The sequence below is a fragment of the Electrona antarctica genome, assembly GCF_951216825.1.
Source record: "Electrona antarctica genome assembly, chromosome: 4".
NCBI classification, from domain to species: Eukaryota; Metazoa; Chordata; class Actinopteri; order Myctophiformes; family Myctophidae; genus Electrona; species Electrona antarctica.
This window is the reverse complement of record NC_136809.1, coordinates 26,239,112-26,257,152: the sequence shown is the minus strand read 5'-3', so window position 1 is coordinate 26,257,152 and position 18,041 is coordinate 26,239,112. Positions and strand designations below refer to the sequence as shown.

The 18,041-nt window shown below is 44.3% G+C and overlaps 1 protein-coding gene across 6 annotated transcripts in view; it reads left to right on the top strand.

Annotated features, from left to right (window-relative positions):
* The window catches only part of znf827 (zinc finger protein 827), a 123,746-nt gene that overhangs the window by 83,648 nt on the left and 22,057 nt on the right, over positions 1–18,041 (top strand). For all 6 annotated transcript variants that reach the window (XM_079499988.1, XM_079499989.1, XM_079499990.1 and 3 more), the window contains exons 7-9: positions 1,685–1,739; positions 3,118–3,218; positions 16,605–16,745. In XM_079499988.1, coding sequence (XP_079356114.1) covers positions 1,685–1,739; positions 3,118–3,218; positions 16,605–16,745 — 297 coding nt within the window. The remainder of the gene's footprint in view (positions 1–1,684; positions 1,740–3,117; positions 3,219–16,604; positions 16,746–18,041) is intronic.

The window sequence follows — 18,041 nt, the reverse complement described above, 5'->3', positions numbered from 1 at the left end:
TGCACACACACATACACATGCAGATGCGCGTGCACACACAGACACACGCACACACACAGGCACACATTTACAAGCACACAACACCCCACAGTCATACACACCTTTTATACACACGCACGCGTGCATATACAGTATATGCACACACATACACACAACCACACACAGATTCACACACACACCTATGCCCCCCCCCCCCCCCCCCCCCCACACACACACACACACACACACACACAAGGCTCCCGTGGGGAGTGGTGTCCACACAAGCCTCCCCCCTCCTCCTCTCTCTCACTCTCTCTCTCTCTCTCTCTCTCTCTCTCTCTCTCTCTTCCTTCTCTCTCTGGACTCGTTTTCAAACATGCCAGCATAAGTGCACTTGGCTGCACACACTGCCACCCCCCCCCCCCCCCAATCCCACACACACACACACACCCCTCCTCATTCCCTGTACATTTCTCTCGTGCGGCATATCCATGGCAACGCGGAAAGAGACCTCTGTCCTTGGCAGTAGTGGTATGACTGAGGGGGGGGGGGGGGTGTTGAGGGCAAAGAGAGGGACCCTCACCACCCTGGTTGTGTGTACCTACAACTGGTGGACAAAGTATATACTCAAGTAAAGCTCAAGTATTCAAAAGTACAAATTACAAAGTAGATTTTGTTTTTTTATATCAATGCACTGCTGTATTGACGAAATCATTAAAATGGTGCAAATAGCCCATCTATCTTATGTGCTCGTAGATCGGCTATTATCAATGTATTTGAAAGCTTATGGGTATGTGGTTCATTCATAATATATTTTGGGTCCCAAGAAAACTGGTGGAGTGGACTGAAAAGTACAATATTTCTATTTGAAATGTAGTTATAGTCATGTGCTTGCAAAAACAAAACTCTCCAGATCTTGTAGTGTCTGCTGTGGCAGTAAGGGGGCTGCAGGAGACATGTTAGACTCCGCCATCACACAATGAGCAATCAATATGAATTACCCGGAGCAGCAGGGGCCGCGCGCACACACATCAGTGACCAAGGTCGCCCAGACGCTGTGAGCTTTGCAATGCACTAATGTGCGTTTTCCTTGAAAGTCGAAGCGTGCCACATATGGGTCTCATTCTCCCTCCGTGCTCTCTGGGTTTTCAGCGGATGCCAGTCGTAGGAGGGGGGGGGGGGGGGATTAGCTGTAGGGGAGTTAGCTGGTGTTACTGTAGCTTAGTCTGTTTATTGTGTTAAATTGTGTTGGATATGTATACAGCTTTAACTGTTGTACCAGTAATCAATCTACAGTCTAATGGCTTCTAGGTTCATTGAGCATGATTCCGTGTTTGACGCTGAACATGTTTTAAGTAGCCAATAGAGACCTGTGGTTGCCAGTGAGCGCCATGTTGTGAGAGTGACGAACAGGAAAGATTTTGATTTCATCACCTCTCTAGAATAGTTTAAATTCTAGAATAAAGATGTTTAATATTCTTCAGACTGAGTGACCTGGACCTTTCAAGTTGCACAACTAAACCTTTTCTTTATTTTGTTTCGTTCACTCCTTTTGTGTCACTCCAAGTCTACTCCCTATAATCGAACATGCCATCTCATAGCAAATGTTAGCCAGTCTACGTAAGAGCTAGCTAATACTTTGTTCTTATGAACACAATGACTTTTCACCCCTTTTAACACATTTTCTTATCTGTTAATTTTACAGAAAAAGTCAGCAAAGCCAATGACCTCAAGGACAACAACATGGTGGGCATGAACAGGTGAGACCATAATATGTTGTGATGGTACTTAGTGTATACACGTACTGTATTTCACCCTTGTCCGAGCTTCATTAAGCTTCACACACAACATTAACCACTTTCAACCTACAGTACAGTGAGTTTGTAGATCTGCTATTTTTGAAACGAACTTGAAGTATTTTTGAAATAGTGTTTGTTAATGCCTTGTCCATATTTCATAAATGTCACATAATGCACCTGAACATTTTTGTTTTCTGTAATTTACCATATCATTAAAAGACCTCTTCAATTATTCATTTATCTATCTATAAATTCACCACGCCTCTGTCTGTACGTACATACGTGTGTATGTCTGTAATGCACGTAACTCGAGAACCGTTCACCCCACCGACTTCAATTCGACACACGCGTTCCACACCCCCACAGGGAGTGCAGTGCCCGGTGTCGAGTCGGTCGGATCCACAGTTGTCCAGAACCGCCACAAAAGGCCTCTGCCAGAGCTCTTTACAGGGCCCCTGCCCAGGGTCCATATATGGACCCTGTTCTGACTTCTGACAACACTTCATATTTGGGCATGCCTGACATCACAACACTCCATATGTTGGCATGTCTGACACAGAACTCCATATATAGGAATAAAGGGACACAGAGAGACAGATACAGAAATCTCCATATATGGGCATAAGGGACACAGACAGATGGGTGGAACGGGTACTCTGACACGGGTACAACGGGTATTACCAACAACGGGAATGCCGGCTGGGGCATGGATCTCCAACTTCCATCATTACCGACTCAGTGCTCTACAGCCGGGCACCGGTCTAGTACACTTAAGTACACGTTTTATGAACAACAGGGCAATCTCTGCTAGAAGTCAAACTGCTATGGTCCTTTATCACCATCACAAGCTCCCTTCATGATGTCAAAATACCACAGCATATGTAATTGATTGATTCATTGAATGATGTTTTTATAGTAGAAACATGCATTATGATCCCTTTATTTGTACATGTATGACAAAAGAATGAAACACGGTATTGTAAACTTAGTGCTAAATGTTATAGGAGGGTGTCTTAATGCAAACCAAAAATCAATAATAACTACATTCTTTCAAAATCCAATGTACAAGACAAGTACTATAGGAAGAACAAAATGGTATGTGTTCTCCTGCTACTATTTTGCGCGTGTGTGTGTGTGTGTGTGTGTGTGTGTGTGTGTGTGTGTGTGTGTGTGTGTGTGTGTGTGTGTGTGTGTGTGTGTGTGTGTGTGTGTGTGTGTGTGTGTGTGTGTGTGTGTGTGTGTGTGTGTGTGTGTGTGTGTGTGTGTGTGTGTGTGTGTGTGTGTGTGTGTGTGTGTGTGTGTGTGTGTGTGTGTGTGTGTGTGTGTGTGTGTGTTGCAGTTCATTTCTAGATGAGCGCTACAGACAATCACCCTTCAGCTTGCGCTCCAAGAGTTCCTCTCCTGCAGAGGCTAGTTCTTCAGCCAGGGCAGCTTTCCCCGGTGAGACACGTACACACACACTATACATACTGTAGTCACAGACCAACACAAGTGCACACTGAGAAACAATCACACTGCCAGAGCAGATAGACAATACACACACACACACACTGTTGAGAGGAACAGACATCTTGTCATACACTAAATATGTGGCATTGGATTGAATGCAGACATAGAAAGAATGAATGTGTATTACATTGACAAGAATGTGAGTTGCATATTTCTTATTATATGAGTCATGGGCTGCAGAGCAAGCGCCACAGACATGTAAACTTTGATAACTTGTTTATTCCCTATATAAACAAATCCATATTTACCAAGTGTTTGTCTTTGAATGGTCGAACCAAATGTTAATTCATATTCATATTATTTGGATTCAGCTAGTAGAAAGATATTTTTAACAAAAAATAATGACTATCTAAAATCAAATTCGGATTTACAGACAGACAGACAGACAGACCTCATGCTACACTCTCCCCCAGCTCCGCCAGCACCTCCTCCTCAGCTTTCCACAGGAATGGCCAGTTTCTCTCCTCCTGCCTGTTACTCCTTTTCTCTCATGTCCTGTGGTTCTTTTTTGTTCCTCCTCTCCTCTCCTCTCCTCTCCTCTCCTCTCCTCTCCTCTCCTCTCCTCTCCTCTCCTCTCCTCTCCTCTCCTCTCCTCTCCTCTCCTGTCCTCTGGCGAAGCCATGCATTCCAGAGTTCCTCCGTCTGCTCCTGTTGGCAGTGAGAGATCCAGAGGTTAATTAGCAGGTTCCAACCTGGCCCCGTCCCTCTGCCTGTTAATGGAAATCTGATTGGCTTCTGTGTGTCAGGGGTGCCCTGAAAGTTAATTCACCCAGCCCGCCATGTGCCCCCCCACCCCCCTCTGCCCCCTGGTGTGTGTGGTTAGTGCTGTAAGCGCAGGTCCCCTGTCTCTTGCCCTCTGTCTGTTTGTCTCTTGTTCTCTCTGTATCCCTCTCTCTCTTTCTCTCTCCCTTTCTCACTCGTTTTGTTTTCTTCTTTTGTGTGTGTGTGTGTGTGTGTGTGTGTGTGTGTGTGTGTGTGTGTGTGTGTGTGTGTGTGTGTGTGTGTGTGTGTGTGTGTGTGTGTGTGTGTGTGTGTGTGTGTGTGTGTGTGTGTGTGTGTGTGTGTGTGGGCTTCTAAAGGACTAGGATGAGAGTGCACTGATATAAACAACACAAGTGAAGCTAATAAAAATAATAATGCCTGATTCATACTTGGTTGCATGCCGTGACACACACCAAAAAGATCAGATCTACAGGTTCACAACGCTTCACAGCGTGACACATAATGCACAATTAAGTATGTCACCTTTAATGGGCACTCAATGAGTACCATTTAAATAAGGCTATTGTCCATGCAGCTGACCCCCAGTTTGAATCTGACTCATTACTGCATGTCATTCCCCTTGTCAATGTTCACTATATCTGTCTGAAATAAAGTGCCATAAATAAACCTTCCCTTTAGTTTAGATGATTATTTACCTTTAAGATGGAAGCTAACTCACAAAAAGACCAACAGGTTATTTCTCCTTTAAATGTCTTTATTGGTATGACAGTCATGGCACAGTATACAGTATGTTCAGTTCATAACGTAACTATAATTCAAACCATGCACTCTCCCTCTCTCGTTCTCTCATTTCATCTTCTCAACACACACACACACACACACACACACACACACACACACACACACACACACACACACACACACACGAGCGTGCCCTCTGTTGTTCTAAATGGGTAATCTTCCTGTTGGTGCCGTGCTATTGTGTTTAAGTGTGGCAAGGTTCAGTCTTTCACAACAACTGTTGAACTACTTAAATCCTCTCCTCTTCCCAGTTCAAAGCACCTCACTCCACACACCGGCCATTAGCTGTTTGGACACGCCGCTCTCTGGAATTATACCTCCAGTTAAATGGACTGTACATCAGATGGACGACTGAGTGCACATGAATTAGTGGATGTAAGATTGCCCATCTGTACGCCCACCCATGAGTGCGGGAGTGCACGTGTGGGGAAAACATGTTGTTGTGTGTGCCTCGAAGATGATGTATGTGTGTGAGCACAAGATGAAATGCATCATTGAAAGGGAGTTTTCTTCAATTGATTTGGCCTATATATCTAACTATCATCAACACATATTTTGCGCTCCGAGTCTACGACACATTGTGACTTGTAGATCATGAAGTACTGTATAAAACACCCTTTTATAGCTGCTGCACGAGAAGGGAAGGCACATAATGTGTGAACACAGCACACACACAAAACACACCAAAGCTAGATTGTGGCACGATTGAGTGCTGCTTTATGGCTTCAGTACATATGGTCATGCCCCCATCCAAAAAGCCCTAGCTGTGTGTGTGTGTGTGTGTGTGTGTGTGTGTGTGTGTGTGTGTGTGTGTGTGTGTGTGTGTGTGTGTGTGGGCTGCAGTGGGTGGATGTGTATTATTTGATGTGTCTGATGGCCGGTTGTGTGTTGGTGTTAGTGTTCCGTTCTCCATCTCCTTTGATGTTTATCTGTGATTAATGACAGAAGCCTGTTTAACCTAGTTATGAGGGGTACTGTACGCACAGTGTGTGTGTGTGTGTGTGTGTGTGTGTGTGTGCGTGTGCGCGTGTGTGTGCGCGCGCGCGCATGCTAACATTGTGATTCCAGTGCTCCTAGCTCCATAGGCCAGGCGCTCCCTGTCCTCTGTTACCCATGTCCCCTGCTCTAATAACAATAATTAAACTATGAAAGCAATTCAAGGACCATGTCGCACCCTAATTCACTTAATTATCTCTCCGTTTGCCAGGGGGCCGCGGACCCCAGGGCTTCTGCCTGTTGGCCCCTGGTCACCTTGTGCGACCAGGAGCCTTGCCCTGCCCTGCTCTCACCTCTGACTGGGTACACTTAATGCTGTTAGGCAGCTCAGCTTCGAGCTCTCAGGCCCTTATGATAAGATGAGGAGAGATAAGACAGATCTCCTCTCACCGTCTCCACAAACGGAACATTTCCCCCACCCTAATGCATATGCAGTAGTGTACTTAATAAGTACACACAGTCCCAAAATGGGGGATGTGTGCGGAGTCACCGGGGACATGAGAGTGTGGCGATATTGACATCATACTGTATGATTCTGCTACCGTGGACGTGGCTACGCGACACAGCCACTGTAATTTGGCCTTAAAGGTCAAGGAACCAAACCAAATATAGATAAGATAAACAAAAATAAAGATGGTAAAATACTGCGCTGATGAGCTCCCTAGATATCTGCACTGGGTCTCCAAATGAGTGAACGTAATAGCAGTCTATCAATAAATGCAAATGTACAGTGAATATATGAATGAATGTATTGCCATAAATCTATTGCCAGTAGTTATATTAGTCTATCAACCATGAGGATATGGGTAGATAATAGATATGGTATATTCTCAGTCTATTAACAGCCTATTAACACTTAAGTATATGAATAAATGTATGTACAGACAGTAACAACGGTTAATATGAATGAATGAATGAATTAATTCATTCATTCATTGAATACTCTCTAGGTCGTCCTCAGACAAAGCCCTCCATTGTCGCTTCCAGTGACAAGGAGGCAGGAGCACCATGGTTTCAATAGCCATTCAGAGGCTGTCACTATGACAGGCACTGAGCTAGCCAATGGCGAGGTCAAGAGAAGACCCAGCCCGGAGGTTGGCTGAGGTTACGGAAGCTCCAGTGTCTCTGACGAGGCTCATGTTTTGATACCCGTGCCACCTGTCTCCAGCTGGGGGTGGTGGGGGACAAAATACACTTCTTCTAAATACCCCTGAACTAGTCAACATGGCACAGTGGCAGGGTGCTGGCATAATGGAACTAGTCAACATGGCACAGTGGCAGGGTGCTGGCATAATGGAACTAGTCAACATGGCACAGTGGCAGGGTGCTGGCATAATGGAACTAGTCAACATGGCACAGTGGCAGGGTGCTGGCATAATGGAACTAGTCAACATGGCACAGTGGCAGGGTGCTGGCATAATGGAACTAGTCAACATGGCACAGTGGCAGGGTGCTGCCATAATGGAACTAGTCAACATGGCACAGTGGCAGGGTGCTGGCATAATGGAACTAGTCAACATGGCACAGTGGCAGGGTGCTGGCATAATGGTGGGACACCGCCGTGTCACTCCTTTCCGAACATATAAAAGTAAAAAAAATAATAATAATTATACTTGCAGCCAGTGAGGCTTGTTTTTTTGTTTTTTTGTTTTTTTTGGAATATTATTTTGTTTGTTCTATATTGAACTTATTTTAATTCTTTGACTTTTGTCTAATTTTTTAAAATGTTCGGAATAAAGTTTTTCATTCATTCATTTTAAAAAGCCACAGGTCTGATCCTTGGCTTGTGAAGCTGGCTGCTGTGCATCAATATCCATGTTATTGGCATTTTTGAGCCTTACTTTTAACACAATACCCTCCTCACCGATAATATCAGTGCGTATATTGGGCTATAACAATAGGTATATCAACAAATCAACACAAAACAATGAATAGATTTTTTTTTATAATCGTCTAAAACAATTAGTCTGATTAACTATTTATGCCCTATTTTATACTTTGTTATATGAAAATTAATGATAAAATTAATTTGTTTATATTAACCTTAGTAGCACCCTAGTAGCATAGATGTAACCATTTATTTATTTATTTTTTATTTATTTTACAGTGTACAGTATGTCTTGTGGACCATGGTGACATTGATCAATTCTTGATAAAAAGCTTCCAATATATTATTTAGGCCCCAAAATATCACACTATTAAGGCAACCGGCCGGTTCCACGCGCTGCACAAGATGCCCTTTTTCACTTGAGCACCTGCCCCTCTAAATGTCTGTGCACGCCACTGTATATGTTTGCATTCCTGTTTACTACACAGACACTGTCACTCAGTCACTCTCTGTCGGCTGGGTGTTAGACTTCTACTGGTGTGCGTGCGTGCGTGCGTGCGTGCGTGCGTGCGTGCGTGCGTGCGTGCGTGCGTGCGTGCGTGCGTGCGTGCGTGCGTGCGAGGCCCTTGTTGGGGTTGTGACTCAGAGCAGTGTGCTGGCAGGAGGTTCACATGACGGCTGACTCAGTGGCAGTAGGACGATTACATCTAACCATGCTGTCGACAGGCTCGTTGCTAAGATTTCCTCACCTTGGGGTGCCTTGTGGCTCAGCCAGTCAGTGCAGTGGACCATATGCTCCTAGTGAACGTGTGGACCCGGGTTCGAATCCGACTGCCGTCCAGTCTCGCATGTCTCTCCTCTCTATCTCTGCCCTTGATTACAAAATAAATAAATCCTTAAGATTCCTCAGCTTCTGCTCCAAGGCCCTGAGACAGTCTGGGTGACAGCAGTGAATGGTCCCGGTTATTAGGAGGAGAGCACAAAGTCTTTATGAAAGTTACAAATCTAATTTGATTTTAATTCATTAATTTAATTACTTACTGAACTGATTAAATTGGGAATTCTCCAATTATTCACTAGGTTACTTTTATTTGCTATATTTCCACATATGACCAGTAAGACGCCCTGAGGGCGGGAAGTGACAGGGTGAGGTTGCGCGCATCCACCTGGCATGGCGCTCTGGCATGGGAGGTCAGATCAACATATGGAATGAATTCTGTACTGGCCATATATGGAGCATGTCTTGAGTGTACAGGGTTTGATGAGGTCAGATCAACATATGGAGCGTGACTTGAGTGTACAGGGTTTGATGAGGGCCCAGGTAGGGCCAGGCTTTCGGGCCTGTTGAGAACGCGGGCTTCCGGGCACGGCTGCCCTGATAACTTTGGGGCGGGTCCGTCTAGAGGTTGAATGGACGGGTATCAGTCAAAAGGGAGACATCGAAGAGGAAGGACGAGGGGGAGGGATCAGGGAATGTCAGAACAGGTCAGCTCCATATATGGAGATCTAAGGGATTAAGGTCAGATATAGAGTTGCTGGCCGGCTCCATATGCAGATATAGGTGATGATCCAGTCTTCTCCATGTATGGCTGTCAAGGGTTTGTTGAGGTCAGTGTCGTGATCTTCATATATGGAGACGGCAATATATGGAGCGTGTCACGAGGCGTGACGGACTGACGGCCATATGGAAGCGTGACGGAAGTAATCTGCGAACTACGGTCGCAAAAAGACACAAGACTTTATGGCTTTGCCTTCCATTTCTATTGTCAATGACACAATTTCTAATTAAAGTAATTTGCTACATTTACTCTCTTTTGAATGATTCTGTGCAATTGGCACATTCAACACACACAACTGTTTCCATAAAACAAACTAATACACGTTTGTCTGCTATTTGTCTGTCTGCCTGGGTTAACAATAACATTAAAGAGAACTGAGCACATCTCTCTTTCAATTGCTTCACAATGTCATTTATGACTTGGCCCACATTCAACACAAATTACTTTTTCCATAAAATAAACTTGTGAAAACTTGTTTAAAGCTTGTTGGATGCGTGACTTTGAGGACATAAAGCACATTGATTGGCGGGTCAGTCAGTCATCACTGGTCAAGAACACAGCATAGTTAGTACTAAGAATGAAGATAATTTGTTTAGTATTGTGTAGTATTCCAAAACATATTCCTAGATTATTGAAATCGTACTGGGTAATATTGGTTATTTAAATTTCAGAGAGGGTTGCTTTCAGAGAGCTGCACCTACTGAAGTCTCCCAGGCGGAGTAGGCGGAGATGTGAAATGTCTAGCTATGCGAGACTAATCTTCAGCTAAGACAAGCTCCCAACTATCTTAGCTGACCTGACAGTAACCTATTGAATCTTGCCGTGCTGTTTTGTCCAAGGAAATTGCATTGCAATTAATAAATCAGGTCAATGCGATGTGTGGGCTGCTTTTACCTGAAACCATAACTTGATTTCAACATAATTCATGGTGCTGCAGGGAGGACATGTACCAAATGGCTGCCAAAAAAAGAGCCTGATATACAGTATTTTAATATGAATAGAGCTCTGGTCTCTTTGTTCCATGCAGCTTTCATAAAATCAATCTTTCGTTTTCTACGTACGTAGTGGCATAATGAGTATTAACTACTTGAACCCCAGCATTCCTATTCTGGGGGAAACATTCGCCAGTAGAAGCATACCTTCTTTAACAATTATTTAAGAATTAATGGTAGCATAATTTACTATAAAGTGCAAATAAATAGACCTTAAATTAGCAACTGATAAAGTATTCATGCAATAGCAGATCTAAAAGCTCACCGCATTTTTGTTGCAGAGATTTGGTGTAGAGGGGGGGGGGGAGCAGTCAAAGACTTTTAAAATCTAAAGCCATGTGAGCAGACCACCTAGTGTTGCGTAATCAGAGACGGTGTATAAAGCCCAGAGCTGGTTCAGGGAATCGCAGTCAAATTAAACACTTTTGGTGTCTGCCTTTATCCCACACTTAGTTACTGTCAAATACTTAGTGATGGTTTGACTGTGTAAAAATGGACTGTACAGTGAGTGTACACTCTCAGAGTAAAAGAAGAAAACTGTCCCTATTTAGCAAAGGATTTATTTCAGTTTAGCGATGGCTTAACAAGGGCCAGGCCTTACATTCACATGGAGATCTGTGTGAAAAAGAGACGGATGGAAAGTGAGGCTCAAGTGGGGCTGCCTGAGAAGTCAATAAAAACCCAGCAAATCGTCCTTCAGCGCACCCCCCACTCTTTCCCTCTGAAGCCTATATATCTACACTTTTAACGTTCACCATCGACCCCTGCCCGCCACAGACACACACCCCTGCATGCTCCCCTCCTCCCAGAATGTCCAAAAAACATTTAATTCCTCCTCTGTCTATCCCGAGAACCTTCCCTATCAAACAGCCTGTCAGCCTGACAGCTTGTGTTTACTTATGACAGCTTTCGTGGGCGTGGGGGGGCTCCTATTTTAGTGGGAATCGGCTCCAAGCAGCTATCACAGATTGTGTCATTGAGCAAACATATATTTCAAAGGTGTGTTTATTTTTTTTTTCTTCTTGTTGTAGTAGGGCACGGGGTGTTGAGGTCCTGCACACTGATTGCTATCTGCAAAGACTCAGGGTCTGTAACTGGGAGAGACTGACAGGGAACGTTTTGCTCCTCTAGCTGCTGGAACTCAGTACAGTAGGGTGTAGTGGCCACGTTAGAATCTGAACCACATGTAGGAGCTTGTTTTGGTGAAATGTCTGGACAATACCCAAGCAATTAACATCGGATTCATTCCATTTTTCTGTGATTTGAAAGTGTTTTTCATAGTCTTTGTTGGATCGGGAAAAAATAAACTGTTCTTGGCCAAGGTCACTTTGTGTAGAATGGTGTTTCTCACAGCAGTACAAACAATAAGTTTCCTTCATCTGATAAGTTGGGTCATCTGTGGCATACTGTTTGAAGCAAGACCTAGGACATGGACTGAGCCAAACTATTCCAGTCTAGCCTTATTTGAACCATACTTGGCGAGTTTAGAAGTGCAATGTAAAACAGTAACCATGTTTCTTAATGTGAAAAACATTCTGGCAAGTGCACACACTTCATTATTTGATATTGCGCTAGGGATGGATGAACATTTTGTGTGTGCGCTAGGGATGGATTAACATTTGTGTGTGTGTGTGTGTGTGTGTGTGTGTGTGTGTGTGTGTGTGTGTGTGTGTGTGTGTGTGTGTGTGTGTGTGTGTGTGTGTGTGTGTGTGTGTGTGTGTGTGTGTGTGTGTGTGTGTGTGTGTGTGTGTGTGTGTGTGTGTGTGTGTGTGTGTGTGTGTGTGTGTGTGTGTGTGTGTAGAGGTTTGTTGGATGTACTGCAGACACCAGCGCAAAGAACCAGCAGTCATTCAAAATGTAAGCAGCATTGAGGCTATCGGTTGATTTGTCACCCAGTAACATTGACTTTGTGCTGCTAGGGGTCAGTCTGGTGCTTTGTGGCTTTTTCTTAGTCTATTCTGCAGTGGCAGAATGAAGAAGACAAAGACAAAGAAAAAACTCCCGAATGAACATTTATTTTGTAATTGTTTTTCTTTGTGTTGAAGTTTCTTGTATTGTGTGGATATTTCCAAACAACATGAAGCCAATGTGGAAGTAATGGAAACACTGCAGTTCTGATTAATGTCCTATAGTGGTTGTCACTTCATATTTCCCCTCCTGCTGGGTTGCAGAAACATTTTTATTCCATTTAAAGCCTATTACACATTTGACTGGACTTTATACTTGGTTGTATTACCATAGTAAATATTTGCATCAATACTTTGCTTTCAGGTGCTATTTTTATTTATTTTTTAAATATGCATTTTAGCAAATTATGCTACCATTAATTCTTAATTAGAGTGTGCGCAGTCTCTTCCTAGGAGAAGTATTGGGAGGTTTTCTACACAGTATATCCTTTAGGGAAAGGGAGACCTTTGTCTTTTTCTTCCCGTGGAGGACATTCAGTTTCAGCTTCACCCAGCTGCTGGCTGCTCAGACGGTTATGGTGAGCACTTAGGGGGGAGCATGGGGTTAAGTGCCTTGCTCAGGGACCAGGAGGAAAACCGGTGACCTTCTGATTAGCGGACAGTCTCCATCCACTAGCTAGCGCTAGTTTATTTTTGCCCTTCACAGTGCGTTAATATGCTGTTTGTGAGAACTCTTTGACTCATATGTAAGTGCTAACATACAAACCTGGAGGCTTGTGTATCAGTCTGTTAGTGAGGGCTCTGCATGGGAACAGTACAGTACTCATGAGTTCATGGGTTCAAATCCAGCTCATCATCCAACTCATACAGTACAACAAAGAACAGACAGTGGCAAAGTGTGTTAAGAGACTTATGCTAATTAATGAAATATCCGTTGCAGTAGTTGACATTTGGAGGGTCGCTATCATTAATGAGTTTAAAATACTTCAGCTTAAACATTTTGTTGATATCCTTGTGTGTTTCATTGCAGAATAAAGTCAATGAATGAGATCAGTTAGTTGACATCACAGTGCTTAGGAGGGTCTCTGCATCATCGCTGGCATAGGGGGACACATGTTTACTATTTATTTGTTTCTAAATGTGGCCTACAGCACATGAGCTTATAAAGGATTGATGGTATTGGCAGACCACCCTCACTGATGTCTATGCAGGGCTGCTGCTATGTAAAGACCAGAGCAGAGTCCCCATCATGTAGTTTACAAGGTCAGTAGAGACTGTACTCGGGTTACACAAATCAGGACGGATCAAAAAAGAGGCTTTAATTTCGCCAACTGTTTCACAGATCACCCTATCCATCATTGTCTAGTATTCGCTGAATTTGTGTTAGCCATGTCATTTTAACCACTTGGACATTGGTGTCCCTATTCTGGAGTAAACATTCAGCGGAAATAGAGCTTGTCGCAACGCGACGCGCTGTGAGCTTTTGTAGATTGCCTATTTTCAGCAAAGGCATTTAGTGTAGAAGGATTAAAGTAGAGGGCCTCAACAAAGTTTATCAGGTTTAAGTTTGGTGTATTTTTTCCCTTCCTCTATAGCTCACAACATCACATTTGACACGAACATCACTAGGTTATGGGATGCATCATTGTAAGATTTAAGCCTAAATCACCCAAGGTTAGACCACTCTTCATCATTCCGTGTTCAGGCGTGAGGTCTTTTTGCGCAGTGTACGAGGTACGAGGGCACTCTGTGCGTTCCGCATGGACAGGCCTGTTCAGTGTACGAGGTACGAGGGCACTCTGTGCGTTCCGCATGGACAGGCCTGTTCAGTGTACGAGGTACGAGGGCACTCTGTGCGTTCCGCATGGACAGGCCTGTTCAGTGTACGAGGTACGAGGGCCCTCTGTGCGTTCCGCATGGACAGGCCTGTTCAGTGTACGAGGTACGAGGGCCCTCTGTGCGTTCCGCATGGACAGGCCTGTTCAGTGTACGAGGTACGAGGGCCCTCTGTGCGTTCCGCATGGACAGGCCTGTTCAGTGTACGAGGTACGAGGGCCCTCTGTGCGTTCCGCATGGACAGGCCTGTTCAGTGTACGAGGTACGAGGGCCCTCTGTGCGTTCCGCATGGACAGGCCTGTTCAGTGTACGAGGTACGAGGGCCCTCTGTGCGTTCCGCATGGACAGGCCTGTTCAGTGTACGAGGTACGAGGGCCCTCTGTGCGTTCCGCATGGACAGGCCTGTTCAGTGTACGAGGTACGAGGGCACTCTGTGTTCCGCATGGACAGGCCTGTTGTAGACCACAGTGTACGAGGTACGAGGTACGAGGGCCCTCTGTGCGTTCCGCATGGACAGGCCTGTTCAGTGTACGAGGTACGAGGGCACTCTGTGCGTTCCGCATGGACAGGCCTGTTCAGTGTACGAGGTACGAGGGCACTCTGTGCGTTCCGCATGGACAGGCCTGTTCAGTGTACGAGGTACGAGGGCCCTCTGTGCGTTCCGCATGGACAGGCCTGTTCAGTGTACGAGGTACGAGGGCACTCTGTGCGTTCCGCATGGACAGTGTACGAGGTACGAGGGCACTCTGTGCGTTCCGCACGGACAGGCCTGTTGTCATGTGATGCAGTTTTATGGGCAGAAGCAATGCTTGGCCTCTGTGTGGTGCAGAATCTTCAATGGAGAGATGCACTTTTCATCCGAAGGTTAATTCTCTCGCTCTCCTTGTCCAATGTGGGGCTGCACTCTCTTGCCATCTCGTTGTGGTCTCTTTCTCTCCATCTCTATCACTCCTTTTCCATCTCTCTCTCTCTCTCACCATCCTACACTCTCCTTCCTTTTCACTCTATTTCTTTCTTGCTTTTAAATGATTCTTGTTTTTATATTGCTTTACTTTGACCACCCTGGGTCTGTGGGTGGAGGCTGGGGGCGGGGTACTTTACTACACTAGCTGAATAGTAGCATGGACAGCCACTCAGCCAGCCTGTCTTCCAGAACGGGCTTTAAGACTGATTGGTGCTGGGGGGCACATGGGCACCTGCTCAGAGGAAGCTGGCTGTTGTATTCAATGAAGAAAGGGATGCATTTGATGATTTAAGGTTTCAGTGAAATAATTATGGAGGTATAACAAAATTATACTCTTGTCCTAGTGGCTCAGCCTATATATATATATATATATATAATTAATTATATATATATATATATATATATATATATATATATATATATATATATATATATATATTATACACACACACACACACACACACACACACACACACTATGTTCTACTACTATTATACACCATGCTGTACTGTACTGTAGTATAGTATATTATACAATGCTTTTCTCCCTTCACAGCATGTTAAGTCTATTGTTTGTAAGAATGGTTTGGCTTGGCTGATTCTTAGAAAACATACAAAACTGGAGTGTTGCTGGATCAGTCTGTTAGTGCAGCATGCTTCTCATGGGTTCAGACCCACCTCATCCAGGTGCATCTCATCCTGTCTCTCCCTTATTTTTGTCTCCACCAGGCCGAAGGCATGGGGAGAGAGTATGTTTTGCACTCCGTCCGTGTGTGTGTGCGTGTGTCCGTCCATCCTTCTGTCCGTCCGTTACCAGCTAATCTCCGGCACCGTTGGCCCAATCCATGCCAAATTTTGCACACACACTCCCTGGATCCCAACGACGAACCTCTGCCCCAAATATTCCACAACAGCCTGTTATAGCGCCACCATGCGGCCGATTTAGGCAAAACGCATTTCTGTAGATTACTCGTACACATTTTAGCCACACATCACACAATTCATTATACACTATACCATATTCATGTGATCAACACGGATCTGCACCATTCCCCATCTTCCATCTTGATTGGCTAAGATTGGCTTCCAAAGCTTACATGATTGGTCCGTTTCGAACAAAATGCCACAATCACAAACACAGTGTGCAATGTCCGTGAAATTATACACACACATTTCCACTAAGCCGAGGACTTTCTTTCTAAATCAGCCTCACGGTGGCGCTATAACAGGGCAATTCCTGTTTTTACCTATAACTGCATCGATCTGTATACAACTTATGTATGCGCACTCCCTAGAGGCCATAGAAAAACATTTTCCCTGCATCCCTCCACATCTGCCGGTTATAGCGCCACCATGAGGCCGATTTCTGTAAAACATATTGTTTATGTTAGTAGCAAAGATTTCATCCAAATCTCACGCAAATCGGTACACATGATCTCTGTAGTCATGAGATCAGATTCTACACTGATTGGCTAAGATTGTTTTGTACAAAATGCTGCACATGTCCTGCTCATCCAGAATCTATCCTCAGAGATGCTATAAGTGATCACTCAACAAAATGAAGAAAATTGTTGCAAAAAACAAACAAAAAAACAGGTTTATATTACTTGTCATCTCACTATACAGGCTAATAAAGACAAAAGAGATGTCTAAGAAGACCCAACATCCAAATCAAATCTTTGACCCGCATTGTGTGTGTTTGTGTGTTCCAGACTCTGATGAAAAGTGTGATGGGGAGCCAGGGAACGGTCTAGCCCAGTGGAGGTTGAATGAACAGCTGTTCCCCTGTCCTGTCTGTGGCAAGGTGTTTGGGCGACAACAGACCCTCTCCAGACACCTCTCCTTGCACACAGGTAAGACCATACACACGCGTAACATCAATCGACTGTAACGTGCATTTATGTTGTTGGGACCCCCTTGAAAAAGAGATGGTACTGTACCGTTGATTGAGAAAACAGTGTTGCATGTTGAAGTCATCTGGGGGCCCCCAAAATCATTTGGCGACCCAAATGTTGAGAACCACTGGCGTAATGTTTAATGTACATGTAATGTACAGTTGTACACGTTTCCTAAATTCCATATTTAATATAAATAAATGTTGTGTTAACTTTGCGTGATCATGGATTGATCCATTACTCTTACTATATCTAACATTGCTTGGCCATTACACTGCACATCGACAACCAATATGAAATCCATCTGCGTGCGTGCGTGCGTGCGTGCGTGCGTGCGTGCGTGCGTGCGTGCGTGCGTGCGTGCGTGCAGCCAGCCTTAGTAAATCAGATAAACTAGACTGGATCACCCTTCCTTTAAAAATATTACTACCATGATTAGTCTCACTTGGAAAACGGCACATGCACCTTCTCTCTCGCTCTCTCTTTCTCACACACACACTCAACTAAATGCTTAGCAGCTACAATTGGTTGACTCCAGGGCGTCTTCTCCAGGTGCACACACAACATTTGACTTTTTTATATTAATGTTATATTATCATTAAAATCTTAAAACACTTGCAATACCATCGCGGTATTTTATAGGTCTTTTATAATCATACATTGTTGGCCTTGAATAGTAATATTTATTAGAAAATGGAATTACAGCAGTGATTCTGCTGATATGTATGCTCTTACAAATGAAATGAATGAATAACACTAATGAAAGCTAATTTGTAAAACGAAGCAGCCACTGTCTGTAAAAGAGAGAGACTCTTTGGCGGAGCCTGGGAGTCGCTGAGGGGGCGCTTGTTTTACAGGTTAGGGTTAGGTTTAGGCATAGTTTTTATGAGGTTATATAACCCCGCCCTCCTAGCCAGCGCTGTAAAACAAGCGTCCCATCAGCGTCCATCGAAACCCAGGCTCTGCAAAAAAGAGACTCCCGTCTGTAAATAGTGACACCTGACAGCGGTATTGTACGGGTAACGGAGCTGATCTGCTCAACCTCCTCCAAATACAACATTTACTACATCCGTTGGTACAGGCAGGCTAAAAGATCTCTACAAGTTCCGTTTGAAACCTCACTCTCTGCTTCTTTGCGATCCAATGAATGGACCATAATGAGTGATAGTCCTCTATCATTAGTTTAGTTTAGTGTTAAGTACCTTAAGTACCATACTGTAGGTAGCATCATAGAAGACATTTAAACACAAATAC